This window comes from Oncorhynchus mykiss, chromosome 13, assembly GCF_057628025.1.
Source record: "Oncorhynchus mykiss isolate SJ-2025 chromosome 13, ASM5762802v1, whole genome shotgun sequence".
In the NCBI taxonomy this organism is placed as follows: Eukaryota; Metazoa; Chordata; class Actinopteri; order Salmoniformes; family Salmonidae; genus Oncorhynchus; species Oncorhynchus mykiss.
The window spans coordinates 797,501-814,909 of NC_143034.1; the positions used below are offsets into that span (position 1 = coordinate 797,501).

At 41.4% G+C, this 17,409-nt stretch overlaps 1 protein-coding gene across 3 annotated transcripts in view; it reads right to left on the reverse strand.

Annotated features, from left to right (window-relative positions):
* LOC118948700 (caskin-1) overlaps positions 1-17,409 on the reverse strand; it is a 130,257-nt gene that overhangs the window by 2,569 nt on the left and 110,279 nt on the right. For all 3 annotated transcript variants that reach the window (XM_090194636.1, XM_090194635.1, XM_090194637.1), the window contains 2 exons: positions 2,038-2,549; positions 1,111-1,795 (listed from right to left, as the gene is read on the reverse strand). In XM_090194636.1, the coding sequence (XP_090050762.1) occupies positions 1,111-1,795; positions 2,038-2,549 (1,197 nt within the window). The remainder of the gene's footprint in view (positions 1-1,110; positions 1,796-2,037; positions 2,550-17,409) is intronic.

Consider the following 17,409-nt stretch of genomic DNA (forward strand, 5'->3'; position numbering starts at 1 on the left):
AAGTGTTGATCCCATGTTCAACATGTAAAGTCCCATGTTCAACATGTTAAGTGTTGATCCCATGTTCAACATGTAAAGTCCCATGTTCAACATGTAAAGTCCCATGTTCAACATGTTAAGTGTTGATCCCATGTTCAACATGTAAAGTCCCATGTTCAACATGTTAAGTGTTGATCCCATGTTCAACATGTAAAGTCCCATGTTCAACATGTAAAGTCCCATGTTCAACATGTAAAGTCCCATGTTCAACATGTAAAGTGTTTAATGACCTGAAATAAAAGACCCCAGACATTTTCCATTCGCACAAAAATATTATTTCTCTCAAATGTTGTGTATAAATTTGTTTACATCCCCTGTTATTGAGCATTTCTCCTTTGCCAAGATAATCCATCCACCTGACAGGTGTGGCAAGAAGCTGATTAAACAGCATGATTACACAGGTGCACCTTGTGCTGGGGGCAATAAAAGGCAACTCTACAACGTGTAGGTTTGTCACACAACACAATGCCACAGATGTCTCAAGTTTAGAGGGAGTATGCAATTGACATGTCCACCAGAGCATTTAATGTTCATATCTCTACCATAATCCGCCTCCAACGTCGTTTTAGAGAATTTGGCATGGGGCGAGTGGTTTGCTGATGTCAACGTTGTGAACACAGTGCCCTATGGTGGGGGTATGGGTACAAGCTTCGGACGACGAACACAAATGCATTTTATCAATGGCAATTTGAAAGTGTTTGTCTCCTCACTGGTTGTGTGTGTGTGTGTGTGTGTGTCTCCTCACTGGTTGTGTGTGTGTGTGTGTGTCTCCTCACTGGTTGTGTGTGTGTGTGTGTGTGTGTCCTCACTGGTTGTGTGTGTGTGTGTGTGTGTGTGTGTGTGTGTGTGTGTGTCCTCACTGGTTGTGTGTGTGTGTGTCTCCTCACTGGTTGTGTGTGTGTGTGTGTGTGTGTGTGTGTGTGTGTGTGTGTGTCCTCACTGGTTGTGTGTGTGTGTGTCTCCTCACTGGTTGTGTGTGTGTGTGTGTGTGTGTGTGTGTGTGTGTGTGTGTGTGTCTCCTCACTGGTTGTGTGTGTGTGTGTGTGTGTGTGTGTGTGTGTGTCTCCTCACTGGTTGTGTGTGTGATCCTGGTTAATCTTCTGCTCCACAGCTTCCAGAGCTGCAGCTAGGGAGGCGCTGGTCTCCTCCAACCTCAGATGATGCACCTCCTCTTCTTCCTCCTCCTCCCCTACTTGGGCTGGAGCCTCCTCCTTGGTCTGCTCCTCCTCCTGCTCTCTCCTTCTCTCAACTCTCCTCTCCAACTCCTCCGTCTCTCTCCTTCTCTCAACTCTCCTCTCCTCCTCCTTCTCTCTCCTTCTCTCAACTCTCCTCTCCTCCTCCACCTCCTCCTTCTCTCTCCTCCTCTCAACTCTCTTCTCCTCCTCCACCTTCTCAACTTCTCTCCGGTCCTCTTTTAGTCTTTCTTCCTCCCTCCCTCTCTCCTCCCTCTCCTCCCCCTCCCTCCCCACCAGCAGGTCGACAGAGAGGCCAGAAATGGAGGAGCGGGGAGGCTTGACGGGGTGGGGGGTGGAACCGGGGGTGGAGGGGGTCTGGGGAGTGGAGGGGCTGGTGGCGGGAGAGGAGGAGGAGGTGTAGGGGGGGACAGGGGACAGGGAGGGAGGGGTGAGGGTGTCTGGGACAGGGAGAGGTCTAGGGAGAGGGGTGGGGGAGGAGAGTGAGGGTTTGGTGGGTTTAGGACCGGTGGGAGGAGGGCAGGGTTTGAAGGAGACTGGGGGAGGCATCCACCGCGGATCTGCTGGAGAAAAAAAACAGAGAAAAAAATGGTTTAGAGGTTAGAGGTCAGGGATTAGGGTTAAACTCACCAGGACTGTCAGCTTCAAGCCCAGGTAAGGGGACTTGTCTGGTCTGGGTTAGGTTCAGAGGTCAGGGGTCAGAGGTCAGGGTTAAACTCACCAAGACTGTCAGCTTCAGGCCCAGGTAAGGGGACACGTCTCGTCTGGGTTAGGTTCAGAGGTCAGGGATTAGGGTTAAACTCACCAGGACTGTCAGCTTCAGGCCCAGGTAAGGGAACGCGTCTGGTCGGGGTGGGGGGGTCCTGCTGCTGTCTCCTCACGGCCACCATCGAGGGTTTGGGCGACACCGGCGGCTTCAGCGGCTTCCTGACTTCTGGCCTATCACAGCTCTCCCTGCGAGAGGCCACCTCCCCCTCAGCCTCCGACCCGGGCCGTATCCGCAGGATGATGCGGTGAGATTGGTCGACCCCTCCATTCACCTGCTGGGGGGCCAACTGGCTGTGATGCAATTGGTCAATGCTACTCTCTGGTTGGTCAACGCTCTTCCTGCTGCTCTCTGGTTGGTCAACGTTCATCCTGCTGCTGTCTGTTTGGCCGCTGCCAGGTGTGGCACTCGCTGGTTGGCTGCTGGTGGTTGTGCTGTTGTCGGATTGGTCATTGCTGTGCTCGCGGCTGCGTGGGCGTCGCCGAATGGTGTCTGTCTCCGTCAGATGGAACTTCTCTGCGTCAGAATAGTTGGGGGGGTGGGGCTTTCTCCTGGGCACCAATCAGATTGACTTTTAGATATATCAATCAAATAGAATCTGTATAACTGTTAAAGTGATAAATATAATTGTAACTGTTACAGACTGGTAGAGTTAGACTGGTAGAGTTAGACTGGTAGAGTTAGACTGGTAGAGTTAGACTGGTAGAGTTAGACTGGTAGAGGTAGACTGGTAGAGTTAGACTGATAGAGTTAGACTGGTAGAGTTAGACTGGTAGAGTTAGACTGATAGAGTTAGACTGATAGAGTTAGACTGGTAGAGTTAGACTGGTAGAGTTAGACTAGTAGAGTTAGACTGGTAGAGTTAGACTGGAAGAGTTAGACTGGTAGAGTTAGACTGGTAGAGTTAGACTGGTAGAGTTAGACTGGTAGAGTTAGACTGGTAGAGGTAGACTGGTAGAGTTAGACTGATAGAGTTAGACTGGTAGAGTTAGACTGGTAGAGTTAGACTGATAGAGTTAGACTGATAGAGTTAGACTGGTAGAGTTAGACTGGTAGAGTTAGACTAGTAGAGTTAGACTGGTAGAGTTAGACTGGAAGAGTTAGACTGGTAGAGTTAGACTGGTAGAGTTAGACTGATAGAGTTAGACTGGTAGAGTTAGACTGATAGAGTTTGACTGGTAGAGTTAGACTGGTAGAGTTAGACTGGTAGAGTTAGACTGGTAGAGTTAGACTGGTAGAGTTAGACTGGTAGAGTTAGACTGATGGAGTTAGACTGATAGAGTTAGACTGGTAGAGTTAGACTGGTAGAGTTAGACTGGTAGAGTTAGACTGGTAGAGTTAGACTGGTAGAGTTAGACTGGTAGAGTTAGACTGGTAGAGTTAGACTAGTAGAGTTAGACTGGTAGAGTTAGACTGATGGAGTTAGACTGGTAGAGTTAGACTGGTAGAGGTAGACTGGTAGAGTTAGACTGGTAGAGTTAGACTGGTAGAGTTAGACTGGTAGAGTTAGACTGATAGAGTTAGACTGGTAGAGTTAGACTGGTAGAGTTAGACTGGTAGAGTTAGACTGATGGAGTTAGACTGGTAGAGTTAGACTGGTAGAGGTAGACTGGTAGAGTTAGACTGGTAGAGTTAGACTGGTAGAGTTAGACTGGTAGAGTTAGACTGATAGAGTTAGACTGGTAGAGTTAGACTGGTAGAGTTAGACTGGTAGAGTTAGACTGGTAGAGTTAGACTAGTAGAGTTAGACTGGTAGAGTTAGACTGATGGAGTTAGACTGGTAGAGTTAGACTGGTAGAGGTAGACTGGTAGAGTTAGACTGGTAGAGTTAGACTGGTAGAGTTAGACTGGTAGAGTTAGACTGATAGAGTTAGACTGGTAGAGTTAGACTGGTAGAGTTAGACTGGTAGAGTTAGACTGATGGAGTTAGACTGGTAGAGTTAGACTGGTAGAGGTAGACTGGTAGAGTTAGACTGGTAGAGTTAGACTGGTAGAGTTAGACTGGTAGAGTTAGACTGATAGACTGATAGAGTTAGACTGGTAGAGTTAGACTGGTAGAGTTAGACTGGTAGAGTTAGACTGGTAGAGTTAGACTGGTAGAGTTAGACTGATAGAGTTAGACTGGTAGAGTTAGACTGATAGAGTTAGACTGGTAGAGTTAGACTGGTAGAGTTAGACTGGTAGAGTTAGACTGGTAGAGTTAGACTGATAGAGTTAGACTGGTAGAGTTAGAGTTAGACTGGTAGAATTAGACTGGTAGAGTTAGACTGATAGAGTTAGACTGGTAGAGTTAGACTGGTAGAGTTAGACTGGTAGAGTTAGACTGGTAGAGTTAGACTGGTAGAGTTAGACTGGTAGAGTTAGAGTAGTAGAGTTAGACTGGTAGAGTTAGACTAGTAGAATTAGACTGGTAGAGTTAGAGTAGTAGAGTTAGACTGGTAGAGTTAGACTGGTATAGTTAGACTGGTAGAGTTAGACTGGTAGAGTTAGACTGGTAGAGTTAGACTGGTAGAGTTAGAGTAGTAGAGTTAGACTAGTAGAGTTAGACTGGTAGAGTTAGACTGGTAGAGTTAGACTGGTAGAGTTAGACTGGTAGAGTTAGACTGGTATAGTTAGAGTAGTAGAGTTAGACTGGTAGAGTTAGACTAGTAGAATTAGACTGGTAGAGTTAGAGTAGTAGAGTTAGACTGGTAGAGTTAGACTGGTATAGTTAGACTGGTAGAGTTAGACTGGTAGAGTTAGACTAGTAGAGTTAGACTGGTAGAGTTAGACTGGTAGAGTTAGACTGGTAGAGTTAGACTGGTAGAGTTAGACTAGTAGAATTAGACTGGTAGAGTTAGACTGGTAGAGTTAGACTGATAGAGTTAGACTGGTAGAGTTAGACTGGTAGAGTTAGACTAGTAGAGTTAGACTGGTAGAGTTAGACTGGTAGAGTTAGACTGATAGAGTTAGACTGGTAGAGTTAGACTAGTAGAGTTAGACTGGTAGAGTTAGACTGGTAGAGTTAGACTGGTAGAGTTAGACTAGTAGAATTAGACTGGTAGAGTTAGACTGGTAGAGTTAGACTGGTAGAGTTAGACTGGTAGAGTTAGACTAGTAGAGTTAGACTGGTAGAGTTAGACTAGTAGAGTTAGACTGGTAGAGTTAGACTGGTAGAGTTAGACTGGTAGAGTTAGACTGGTAGAGTTAGACTAGTAGAATTAGACTGGTAGAGTTAGACTGGTAGAGTTAGACTGATAGACTGATAGAGTTAGACTGGTAGAGTTAGACTGGTAGAGTTAGACTGGTAGAGTTAGACTGGTAGAGTTAGACTGATAGAGTTAGACTGGTAGAGTTAGACTGATAGAGTTAGACTGGTAGAGTTAGACTGGTAGACTGATAGAGTTAGACTGGTAGAGTTAGACTGGTAGAGTTAGACTGGTAGAGTTAGACTGGTAGAGTTAGACTGGTAGAGTTAGACTGATAGAGTTAGACTGGTAGAGTTAGACTGGTAGAGTTAGACTGGTAGAGTTAGACTGGTAGAGTTAGACTGGTAGAGTTAGACTGATAGAGTTAGACTGGTAGAGTTAGAGTTAGACTGGTAGAATTAGACTGGTAGAGTTAGACTGATAGAGTTAGACTGGTAGAGTTAGACTGGTAGAGTTAGACTGGTAGAGTTAGACTGGTAGAGTTAGACTGGTAGAGTTAGACTGGTAGAGTTAGAGTAGTAGAGTTAGACTGGTAGAGTTAGACTAGTAGAATTAGACTGGTAGAGTTAGAGTAGTAGAGTTAGACTGGTAGAGTTAGACTGGTATAGTTAGACTGGTAGAGTTAGACTGGTAGAGTTAGACTGGTAGAGTTAGACTGGTAGAGTTAGAGTAGTAGAGTTAGACTAGTAGAGTTAGACTGGTAGAGTTAGACTGGTAGAGTTAGACTGGTAGAGTTAGACTGGTAGAGTTAGACTGGTAGAGTTAGAGTAGTAGAGTTAGACTGGTAGAGTTAGACTAGTAGAATTAGACTGGTAGAGTTAGAGTAGTAGAGTTAGACTGGTAGAGTTAGACTGGTATAGTTAGAGTTAGACTGGTAGAATTAGACTGGTAGAGTTAGACTGATAGAGTTAGACTGGTAGAGTTAGACTGGTAGAGTTAGACTGGTAGAGTTAGACTGGTAGAGTTAGACTGATAGACTGACAGAGTTAGACTGGTAGAGTTAGACTGGTAGAGTTAGACTGGTAGAGTTAGACTGGTAGAGTTAGACTGGTAGAGTTAGACTGGTAGAGTTAGACTGATAGAGTTAGACTGGTAGAGTTAGACTGATAGAGTTAGACTGGTAGAGTTAGACTGGTAGAGTTAGACTGGTAGAGTTAGACTGGTAGAGTTAGACTGATAGAGTTAGACTGGTAGAGTTAGAGTTAGACTGGTAGAATTAGACTGGTAGAGTTAGACTGATAGAGTTAGACTGGTAGAGTTAGACTGGTAGAGTTAGACTGGTAGAGTTAGACTGGTAGAGTCAGACTGGTAGAGTTAGACTTGTAGAGTTAGAGTAGTAGAGTTAGACTGGTAGAGTTAGACTAGTAGAATTAGACTGGTAGAGTTAGAGTAGTAGAGTTAGACTGGTAGAGTTAGACTGGTATAGTTAGACTGGTAGAGTTAGACTGGTAGAGTTAGACTGGTAGAGTTAGACTGGTAGAGTTAGAGTAGTAGAGTTAGACTAGTAGAGTTAGACTGGTAGAGTTAGACTGGTAGAGTTAGACTGGTAGAGTTAGACTGGTAGAGTTAGACTGGTAGAGTTAGAGTAGTAGAGTTAGACTGGTAGAGTTAGACTAGTAGAATTAGACTGGTAGAGTTAGAGTAGTAGAGTTAGACTGGTAGAGTTAGACTGGTATAGTTAGACTGGTAGAGTTAGACTGGTAGAGTTAGACTAGTAGAGTTAGACTGGTAGAGTTAGACTGGTAGAGTTAGACTGGTAGAGTTAGACTGGTAGAGTTAGACTAGTAGAATTAGACTGGTAGAGTTAGACTGATAGAGTTAGACTGGTAGAGTTAGACTGGTAGAGTTAGACTGGTAGAGTTAGACTGGTAGAGTTAGACTGATAGAGTTAGACTGGTAGAGTTAGAGTTAGACTGGTAGAATTAGACTGGTAGAGTTAGACTGATAGAGTTAGACTGGTAGAGTTAGACTGGTAGAGTTAGACTGGTAGAGTTAGACTGGTAGAGTTAGACTGGTAGAGTTAGACTTGTAGAGTTAGAGTAGTAGAGTTAGACTGGTAGAGTTAGACTAGTAGAATTAGACTGGTAGAGTTAGAGTAGTAGAGTTAGACTGGTAGAGTTAGACTGGTATAGTTAGACTGGTAGAGTTAGACTGGTAGAGTTAGACTGGTAGAGTTAGACTGGTAGAGTTAGAGTAGTAGAGTTAGACTAGTAGAGTTAGACTGGTAGAGTTAGACTGGTAGAGTTAGACTGGTAGAGTTAGACTGGTAGAGTTAGAGTAGTAGAGTTAGACTGGTAGAGTTAGACTAGTAGAATTAGACTGGTAGAGTTAGAGTAGTAGAGTTAGACTGGTAGAGTTAGACTGGTATAGTTAGACTGGTAGAGTTAGACTGGTAGAGTTAGACTAGTAGAGTAAGACTGGTAGAGTTAGACTGGTAGAGTTAGACTGGTAGAGTTAGACTGGTAGAGTTAGACTAGTAGAATTAGACTGGTAGAGTTAGACTGGTAGAGTTAGACTGATAGAGTTAGACTGGTAGAGTTAGACTGGTAGAGTTAGACTAGTAGAGTTAGACTGGTAGAGTTAGACTGGTAGAGTTAGACTGATAGAGTTAGACTGGTAGAGTTAGACTAGTAGAGTTAGACTGGTAGAGTTAGACTGGTAGAGTTAGACTGGTAGAGTTAGACTGGTAGAGTTAGACTAGTAGAATTAGACTGGTAGAGTTAGACTGGTAGAGTTAGACTGGTAGAGTTAGACTGGTAGAGTTAGACTAGTAGAATTAGACTTGTAGAGTTAGACTGGTAGAGTTAGACTGGTAGAGTTAGACTGGTAGAGTTAGACTAGTAGAGTTAGACTGGTAGAGTTAGACTAGTAGAGTTAGACTGGTAGAGTTAGACTGGTAGAGTTAGACTAGTAGAGTTAGACTGGTAGAGTTAGACTGGTAGAGTTAGACTGGTAGAGTTAGACTGGTAGAGTTAGACTAGTAGAATTAGACTGGTAGAGTTAGACTGATAGAGTTAGACTGGTAGAGTTTGACTGGTAGAGTTAGACTAGTAGAGTTAGACTGGTAGAGTTAGACTAGTAGAGTTAGACTGGTAGAGTTAGACTGATAGAGTTAGACAGATAGAGTTAGACTGGTAGAGTTAGACTGGTAAAGTTAGAGTTAGACTGGTAGAATTAGACTGGTAGAGTTAGACTGATAGAGTTAGACTGCTAGAGTTAGACTGGTAGAGTTAGACTAGTAGAGTTAGACTGATAGAGTTCGACTGATAGACTGAGAGTTAGACTGGTAGAGTTAGACTGATAGAGTTAGACTGGTAGAGTTAGACTGGTAGAGTTAGACTGGTAGAGTTAGACTGATAGAGTTAGACTGATATAGTTAGAGTTAGACTGCTAGAGATAGACTGGTAGAGTTAGACTGGTAGAGTTAGACTGGTAGAGTTAGAGTCGTAGAGTTAGACGGATAGAGTTAGACGGATAGAGTTAGACTGGTAGAGTTAGACTGGTAGAGTTAGACTGATAGAGTTAGACTGGTAGAGTTAGACTGGTAGAGTTAGACTGATAGAGTTAGAGTAGTAGAGTTAGACTGATAGAGTTAGACTGATAGAGATAGACTGATAGACTGATAGAGTTAGACTGGTAGAGTTAGACTGGTAGAGTTAGACTGGTAGAGTTAGAGTTAGACTGGTAGAGGTAGAGTAGTAGAGTTAGACTGATAGAGTTAGACTGGTAGAGTTAGACTAGACGAGTTAGACAAATAGACTGATAGAGTTAGACTGATAGAGTTAGACTGGTAGAGTTAGACTGGTAGAGTTAGACTAGAAGAGTTAGACTGGTAGAGTTAGACTAGAAGAGTTAGACTGATAGAGTTAGACTGATAGAGTTAGACTGGTATAGTTAGACTGACAGAGTTAGACTAGTAGAGTTAGACTGGTAGAGTTAGACTGGTAGAGTTAGACTGGTAGAGTTAGACTGGTAGAGTTAGACTAGTAGAATTAGACTGGTAGAGTTAGACTGATAGAGTTAGACTGGTAGAGTTTGACTGGTAGAGTTAGACTAGTAGAGTTAGACTGGTAGAATTAGACTAGTAGAGTTAGACTGGTAGAGTTAGACTGATAGAGTTAGACAGATAGAGTTAGACTGGTAGAGTTAGACTGGTAAAGTTAGAGTTAGACTGGTAGAATTAGACTGGTAGAGTTAGACTGATAGAGTTAGACTGCTAGAGTTAGACTGGTAGAGTTAGACTAGTAGAGTTAGACTGATAGAGTTCGACTGATAGACTGAGAGTTAGACTGGTAGAGTTAGACTGGTAGAGTTAGACTGGTAGAGTTAGACTAGTAGAATTAGACTGGTAGAGTTAGACTGGTAGAGTTAGACTGATAGAGTTAGACTGGTAGAGTTAGACTGGTAGAGTTAGACTAGTAGAGTTAGACTGGTAGAGTTAGACTGGTAGAGTTAGACTGATAGAGTTAGACTGGTAGAGTTAGACTAGTAGAGTTAGACTGGTAGAGTTAGACTGGTAGAGTTAGACTGGTAGAGTTAGACTGGTAGAGTTAGACTAGTAGAATTAGACTGGTAGAGTTAGACTGGTAGAGTTAGACTGGTAGAGTTAGACTGGTAGAGTTAGACTAGTAGAATTAGACTTGTAGAGTTAGACTGGTAGAGTTAGACTGGTAGAGTTAGACTGGTAGAGTTAGACTAGTAGAGTTAGACTGGTAGAGTTAGACTAGTAGAGTTAGACTGGTAGAGTTAGACTGGTAGAGTTAGACTAGTAGAGTTAGACTGGTAGAGTTAGACTGGTAGAGTTAGACTGGTAGAGTTAGACTGGTAGAGTTAGACTAGTAGAATTAGACTGGTAGAGTTAGACTGATAGAGTTAGACTGGTAGAGTTTGACTGGTAGAGTTATAGTAGAGTTAGACTGGTAGAGTTAGACTAGTAGAGTTAGACTGGTAGAGTTAGACTGATAGAGTTAGACAGATAGAGTTAGACTGGTAGAGTTAGACTGGTAAAGTTAGAGTTAGACTGGTAGAATTAGACTGGTAGAGTTAGACTGATAGAGTTAGACTGCTAGAGTTAGACTGGTAGAGTTAGACTAGTAGAGTTAGACTGATAGAGTTCGACTGATAGACTGAGAGTTAGACTGGTAGAGTTAGACTGATAGAGTTAGACTGGTAGAGTTAGACTGGTAGAGTTAGACTGGTAGAGTTAGACTGATAGAGTTAGACTGATATAGTTAGAGTTAGACTGCTAGAGATAGACTGGTAGAGTTAGACTGGTAGAGTTAGACTGGTAGAGTTAGACTAGAAGAGTTAGACTGGTAGAGTTAGACTAGAAGAGTTAGACTGATAGAGTTAGACTGATAGAGTTAGACTGGTATAGTTAGACTGACAGAGTTAGACTAGTAGAGTTAGACTGGTAGAGTTAGACTGGTAGAGTTAGACTGGTAGAGTTAGACTGGTAGAGTTAGACTAGTAGAATTAGACTGGTAGAGTTAGACTGATAGAGTTAGACTGGTAGAGTTTGACTGGTAGAGTTAGACTAGTAGAGTTAGACTGGTAGAGTTAGACTAGTAGAGTTAGACTGGTAGAGTTAGACTGATAGAGTTAGACAGATAGAGTTAGACTGGTAGAGTTAGACTGGTAAAGTTAGAGTTAGACTGGTAGAATTAGACTGGTAGAGTTAGACTGATAGAGTTAGACTGCTAGAGTTAGACTGGTAGAGTTAGACTAGTAGAGTTAGACTGATAGAGTTCGACTGATAGACTGAGAGTTAGACTGGTAGAGTTAGACTGATAGAGTTAGACTGGTAGAGTTAGACTGGTAGAGTTAGACTGGTAGAGTTAGACTGATAGAGTTAGACTGATATAGTTAGAGTTAGACTGCTAGAGATAGACTGGTAGAGTTAGACTGGTAGAGTTAGACTGGTAGAGTTAGAGTCGTAGAGTTAGACGGATAGAGTTAGACGGATAGAGTTAGACTGGTAGAGTTAGACTGGTAGAGTTAGACTGATAGAGTTAGACTGGTAGAGTTAGACTGATAGAGATAGACTGATAGACTGATAGAGTTAGACTGGTAGAGTTAGAGTTAGACTGGTAGAGTTAGAGTAGTAGAGTTAGACTGATAGAGTTAGACTGGTAGAGTTAGACTAGACGAGTTAGACAAATAGACTGATAGAGTTAGACTGATAGAGTTAGACTGGTAGAGTTAGACTGGTAGAGTTAGACTAGAAGAGTTAGACTGGTAGAGTTAGACTAGAAGAGTTAGACTGATAGAGTTAGACTGATAGAGTTAGACTGGTATAGTTAGACTGACAGAGTTAGACTAGTAGAGTAGCAGAGTTAGACTGGTAGAGTTAGACTGGTAGAGTTAGACTGGTAGAGTTAGACTGATAAAGTTAGACTGGTAGAGTTAGAGTTAGACTGGTAGAGTTAGAGTAGTAGAGTTAGACTGATAGAGTTAGACTAGTAGAGTAGTAGAGTTAGACTGGTAGAGTTAGACTGGTAGAGTTAGACTAGAAGAGTTAGACTGATAGAGTTAGACTGGTAGAGTTAGACTGATGGAGTTAGACTGGTAGAGTTAGAGTTAGACTGGTAGAGTTAGACTGGTAGAGTTAGACTGATAGAGTTAGAGTTAGACTGGTAGAGTTAGACTGGTAGAGTTAGTTAGACTGATAGAGTTAGAGTTAGACTGGTAGAGTTAGACTGGTAGAGTTAGACTGGTATAGTTAGACTGGTAGAGTTAGAGTTAGACTGATAGAGTTAGACTGATAGAGTTAGACTGGTAGAGTTAGACTGATAGAGTTAGACTGGTAGAGTTAGACTGATAGTTAGACTGATAGAGTTAGACTGGTAGATTAGACTGATAGACTGACAGAGTTAGACTGGTAGAGTTAGACTGCTAGAGTTAGACTGATAGAGTTAGACAGATAGAGTTAGACTGGTAGAGTTAGACTGGTAGAGTTAGACTAGAAGAGTTAGACAAATAGACTGATAGAGTTAGACTGATAGACTGATAGAGTTAGACTGATAGAGTTAGACTGATAGAGTTAGACTGAAATAGTTAGACTGATAGAGTTAGAATGATAGAGTTCGACTGATAGAGTTGAAACTGATAGAGTTAGACTGCTAGAGATAGACTGGTAGAGTTAGACTGGTAGAGGTAGACTGGTAGAGGTAGACTGATAGAGTTAGACTGATAGAGTTAGACTGATAGAGTTAGACTGATAGAGTTAGACTGATAGACTGATAGAGTTAGACTGATAGAGTTAGACTGATAGACTGATAGAGTTAGACTGATAGAGTTAGACTGATAGAGTTAGACTGAAAGAGTTCGACTGATAGAGTTCGACTGATAGAGTTAGACTGATAGACTGATAGAGTTAGACTGGTAGAGTTAGACTGGTAGAGTTAGACTGATAGAGTTTGACTGATAGAGTTAGACTGCTAGAGATAGACTGGTAGAGTTAGACTGGTAGAGGTAGACTGATAGAGTTAGACTGATAGAGTTTGACTGATAGAGTTAGACTGCTAGAGATAGACTGGTAGAGTTAGACTGGTAGAGGTAGACTGATAGAGTTAGACTGGTAGAGTTAGACTGATAGAGTTAGACTGATAGAGTTAGACTGATAGACTGATAGAGTTAGACTGATAGAGTTAGACTGATAGAGTTAGACTGATAGACTGATAGAGTTAAACTGATAGAGTTAGACTGATAGAGTTAGACTGAAAGAGTTAGACTGATAGAGTTAGACTGATAGACTGATAGAGTTAGACTGCTAGAGTTAGACTGCTAGAGATAGACTGGTAGAGTTAGACTGGTAGAGTTAGACTGATAGAGTTAGACTGATAGAGTTAGACTGATAGAGTTAGACTGATAGACTGATAGAGTTAGACTGATAGAGTTAGACTGATAGAGTTAGACTGATAGAGTTAGACTGATAGACTGATAGAGTTAGACTGATAGAGTTAGACTAGTAGAGTAGTAGAGTTAGACTGGTAGAGTTAGACTGGTAGAGTTAGACTAGAAGAGTTAGACTGATAGAGTTAGACTGGTAGAGTTAGACTGATGGAGTTAGACTGGTAGAGTTAGAGTTAGACTGGTAGAGTTAGACTGGTAGAGTTAGACTGATAGAGTTAGAGTTAGACTGGTAGAGTTAGACTGGTAGAGTTAGTTAGACTGATAGAGTTAGAGTTAGACTGGTAGAGTTAGACTGGTAGAGTTAGACTGGTATAGTTAGACTGGTAGAGTTAGAGTTAGACTGATAGAGTTAGACTGATAGAGTTAGACTGGTAGAGTTAGACTGATAGAGTTAGACTGGTAGAGTTAGACTGATAGTTAGACTGATAGAGTTAGACTGGTAGATTAGACTGATAGACTGACAGAGTTAGACTGGTAGAGTTAGACTGCTAGAGTTAGACTGATAGAGTTAGACAGATAGAGTTAGACTGGTAGAGTTCGACTGGTAGAGTTAGACTAGAAGAGTTAGACAAATAGACTGATAGAGTTAGACTGATAGACTGATAGAGTTAGACTGATAGAGTTAGACTGATAGAGTTAGACTGAAATAGTTAGACTGATAGAGTTAGAATGATAGAGTTCGACTGATAGAGTTGAAACTGATAGAGTTAGACTGCTAGAGATAGACTGGTAGAGTTAGACTGGTAGAGGTAGTCTGGTAGAGGTAGACTGATAGAGTTAGACTGATAGAGTTAGACTGATAGAGTTAGACTGATAGACTGATAGAGTTAGACTGATAGAGTTAGACTGATAGACTGATAGAGTTAGACTGATAGAGTTAGACTGATAGAGTTAGACTGAAAGAGTTCGACTGATAGAGTTCGACTGATAGAGTTAGACTGATAGACTGATAGAGTTAGACTGGTACAGTTAGACTGGTAGAGTTAGACTGATAGAGTTTGACTGATAGAGTTAGACTGCTAGAGATAGACTGGTAGAGTTAGACTGGTAGAGGTAGACTGATAGAGTTAGACTGATAGAGTTTGACTGATAGAGTTAGACTGCTAGAGATAGACTGGTAGAGTTAGACTGGTAGAGGTAGACTGATAGAGTTAGACTGGTAGAGTTAGACTGATAGAGTTAGACTGATAGAGTTAGACTGATAGACTGATAGAGTTAGACTGATAGAGTTAGACTGATAGAGTTAGACTGATAGACTGATAGAGTTAAACTGATAGAGTTAGACTGATAGAGTTAGACTGAAAGAGTTAGACTGATAGAGTTAGACTGATAGACTGATAGAGTTAGACTGCTAGAGTTAGACTGCTAGAGATAGACTGGTAGAGTTAGACTGGTAGAGTTAGACTGATAGAGTTAGACTGATAGAGTTAGACTGATAGAGTTAGACTGATAGACTGATAGAGTTAGACTGATAGAGTTAGACTGATAGAGTTAGACTGATAGAGATAGACTGATAGAGTTAGACTGATAGAGTTAGACTGATAGACTGATAGAGTTAGACTGGTAGAGTTAGACTGATAAAGTTAGACTGGTAGAGTTAGAGTTAGACTGGTAGAGTTAGACTAGTAGAGTAGTAGAGTTAGACTGGTAGAGTTAGACTGGTAGAGTTAGACTAGAATAGTTAGACTGATAGAGTTAGACTGGTAGAGTTAGACTGATGGAGTTAGACTGGTAGAGTTAGAGTTAGACTGGTAGAGTTAGACTGGTAGAGTTAGACTGATAGAGTTAGAGTTAGACTGGTAGAGTTAGACTGGTAGAGTTAGACTGATAGAGTTAGAGTTAGACTGGTAGAGTTAGACTGGTAGAGTTAGACTGGTAGAGTTAGACTGATAGAGTTAGAGTTAGACTGGTAGAGTTAGACTGGTAGAGTTAGCTAGACTGATAGAGTTAGAGTTAGACTGGTAGAGTTAGACTGGTAGAGTTAGACTGGTATAGTTAGACTGGTAGAGTTAGAGTTAGACTGATAGAGTTAGACTGATAGAGTTAGACTGGTAGAGTTAGACTGATAGAGTTAGACTGGTAGAGTTACACTGATAGTTAGACTGATAGAGTTAGACTGGTAGATTAGACTGATAGACTGACAGAGTTAGACTGGTAGAGTTAGACTGCTAGAGTTAGACTGATAGAGTTAGACAGATAGAGTTAGACTGGTAGAGTTAGACTGGTAGAGTTAGACTAGAAGAGTTAGACAAATAGACTGATAGAGTTAGACTGATAGACTGATAGAGTTAGACTGATAGAGTTAGACTGATAGAGTTAGACTGAAATAGTTAGACTGATAGAGTTAGACTGATAGAGTTCGACTGATAGAGTTGAAACTGATAGAGTTAGACTGCTAGAGATAGACTGGTAGAGTTAGACTGGTAGAGGTAGACTGGTAGAGGTAGACTGATAGAGTTAGACTGATAGAGTTAGACTGATAGAGTTAGACTGATAGAGTTAGACTGATAGACTGATAGAGTTAGACTGATAGAGTTAGACTGATAGACTGATAGAGTTAGACTGATAGAGTTAGACTGATAGAGTTAGACTGAAAGAGTTCGACTGATAGAGTTCGACTGATAGAGTTAGACTGATAGACTGATAGAGTTAGACTGGTAGAGTTAGACTGGTAGAGTTAGACTGATAGAGTTTGACTGATAGAGTTAGACTGCTAGAGATAGACTGGTAGAGTTAGACTGGTAGAGGTAGACTGATAGAGTTAGACTGATAGAGTTTGACTGATAGAGTTAGACTGCTAGAGATAGACTGGTAGAGTTAGACTGGTAGAGGTAGACTGATAGAGTTAGACTGGTAGAGTTAGACTGATAGAGTTAGACTGATAGAGTTAGACTGATAGACTGATAGAGTTAGACTGATAGAGTTAGACTGATAGAGTTAGACTGATAGAGTTAGACTGATAGACTGATAGAGTTAAACTGATAGAGTTAGACTGATAGAGTTAGACTGAAAGAGTTAGACTGATGGAGTTAGACTGATAGACTGATAGAGTTAGACTGCTAGAGTTAGACTGCTAGAGATAGACTGGTAGAGTTAGACTGGTAGAGTTAGACTGATAGAGTTAGACTGATAGAGTTAGACTGATAGAGTTAGACTGATAGACTGATAGAGTTAGACTGATAGAGTTAGACTGATAGAGTTAGACTGATAGAGTTAGACTGATAGACTGATAGAGTTAGACTGATAGAGTTAGACTGGTAGAGTTAGAGTTAGACTGGTAGAGTTAGACTAGTAGAGTAGTAGAGTTAGACTGGTAGAGTTAGACTGGTAGAGTTAGACTAGAATAGTTAGACTGATAGAGTTAGACTGGTAGAGTTAGACTGATGGAGTTAGACTGGTAGAGTTAGAGTTAGACTGGTAGAGTTAGACTGGTAGAGTTAGACTGATAGAGTTAGAGTTAGACTGGTAGAGTTAGACTGCTAGAGTTAGACTGATAGAGTTAGAGTTAGACTGGTAGAGTTAGACTGGTAGAGTTAGACTGGTATAGTTAGACTGGTAGAGTTAGAGTTAGACTGATAGAGTTAGACTGGTAGAGTTAGACAGATAGAGTTAGACTGGTAGAGTTAGACTGGTAGAGGTAGACTGATAGAGTTAGACTGATAGAGTTAGACTGATAGAGTTAGACTGATAGAGTTAGACTGATAGACTGATAGAGTTAGACTGATAGAGTTAGACTGATAGACTGATAGAGTTAGACTGATAGAGTTAGACTGATAGAGTTAGACTGAAAGAGTTCGACTGATAGAGTTCGACTGATAGAGTTAGACTGATAGACTGATAGAGTTAGACTGGTAGAGTTAGACTGGTAGAGTTAGACTGATAGAGTTTGACTGATAGAGTTAGACTGCTAGAGATAGACTGGTAGAGTTAGACTGGTAGAGGTAGACTGATAGAGTTAGACTGATAGAGTTTGACTGATAGAGTTAGACTGCTAGAGATAGACTGGTAGAGTTAGACTGGTAGAGGTAGACTGATAGAGTTAGACTGGTAGAGTTAGACTGATAGAGTTAGACTGATAGAGTTAGACTGATAGACTGATAGAGTTAGACTGATAGAGTTAGACTGATAGAGTTAGACTGATAGAGTTAGACTGATAGACTGATAGAGTTAAACTGATAGAGTTAGACTGATAGAGTTAGACTGAAAGAGTTAGACTGATGGAGTTAGACTGATAGACTGATAGAGTTAGACTGCTAGAGTTAGACTGCTAGAGATAGACTGGTAGAGTTAGACTGGTAGAGTTAGACTG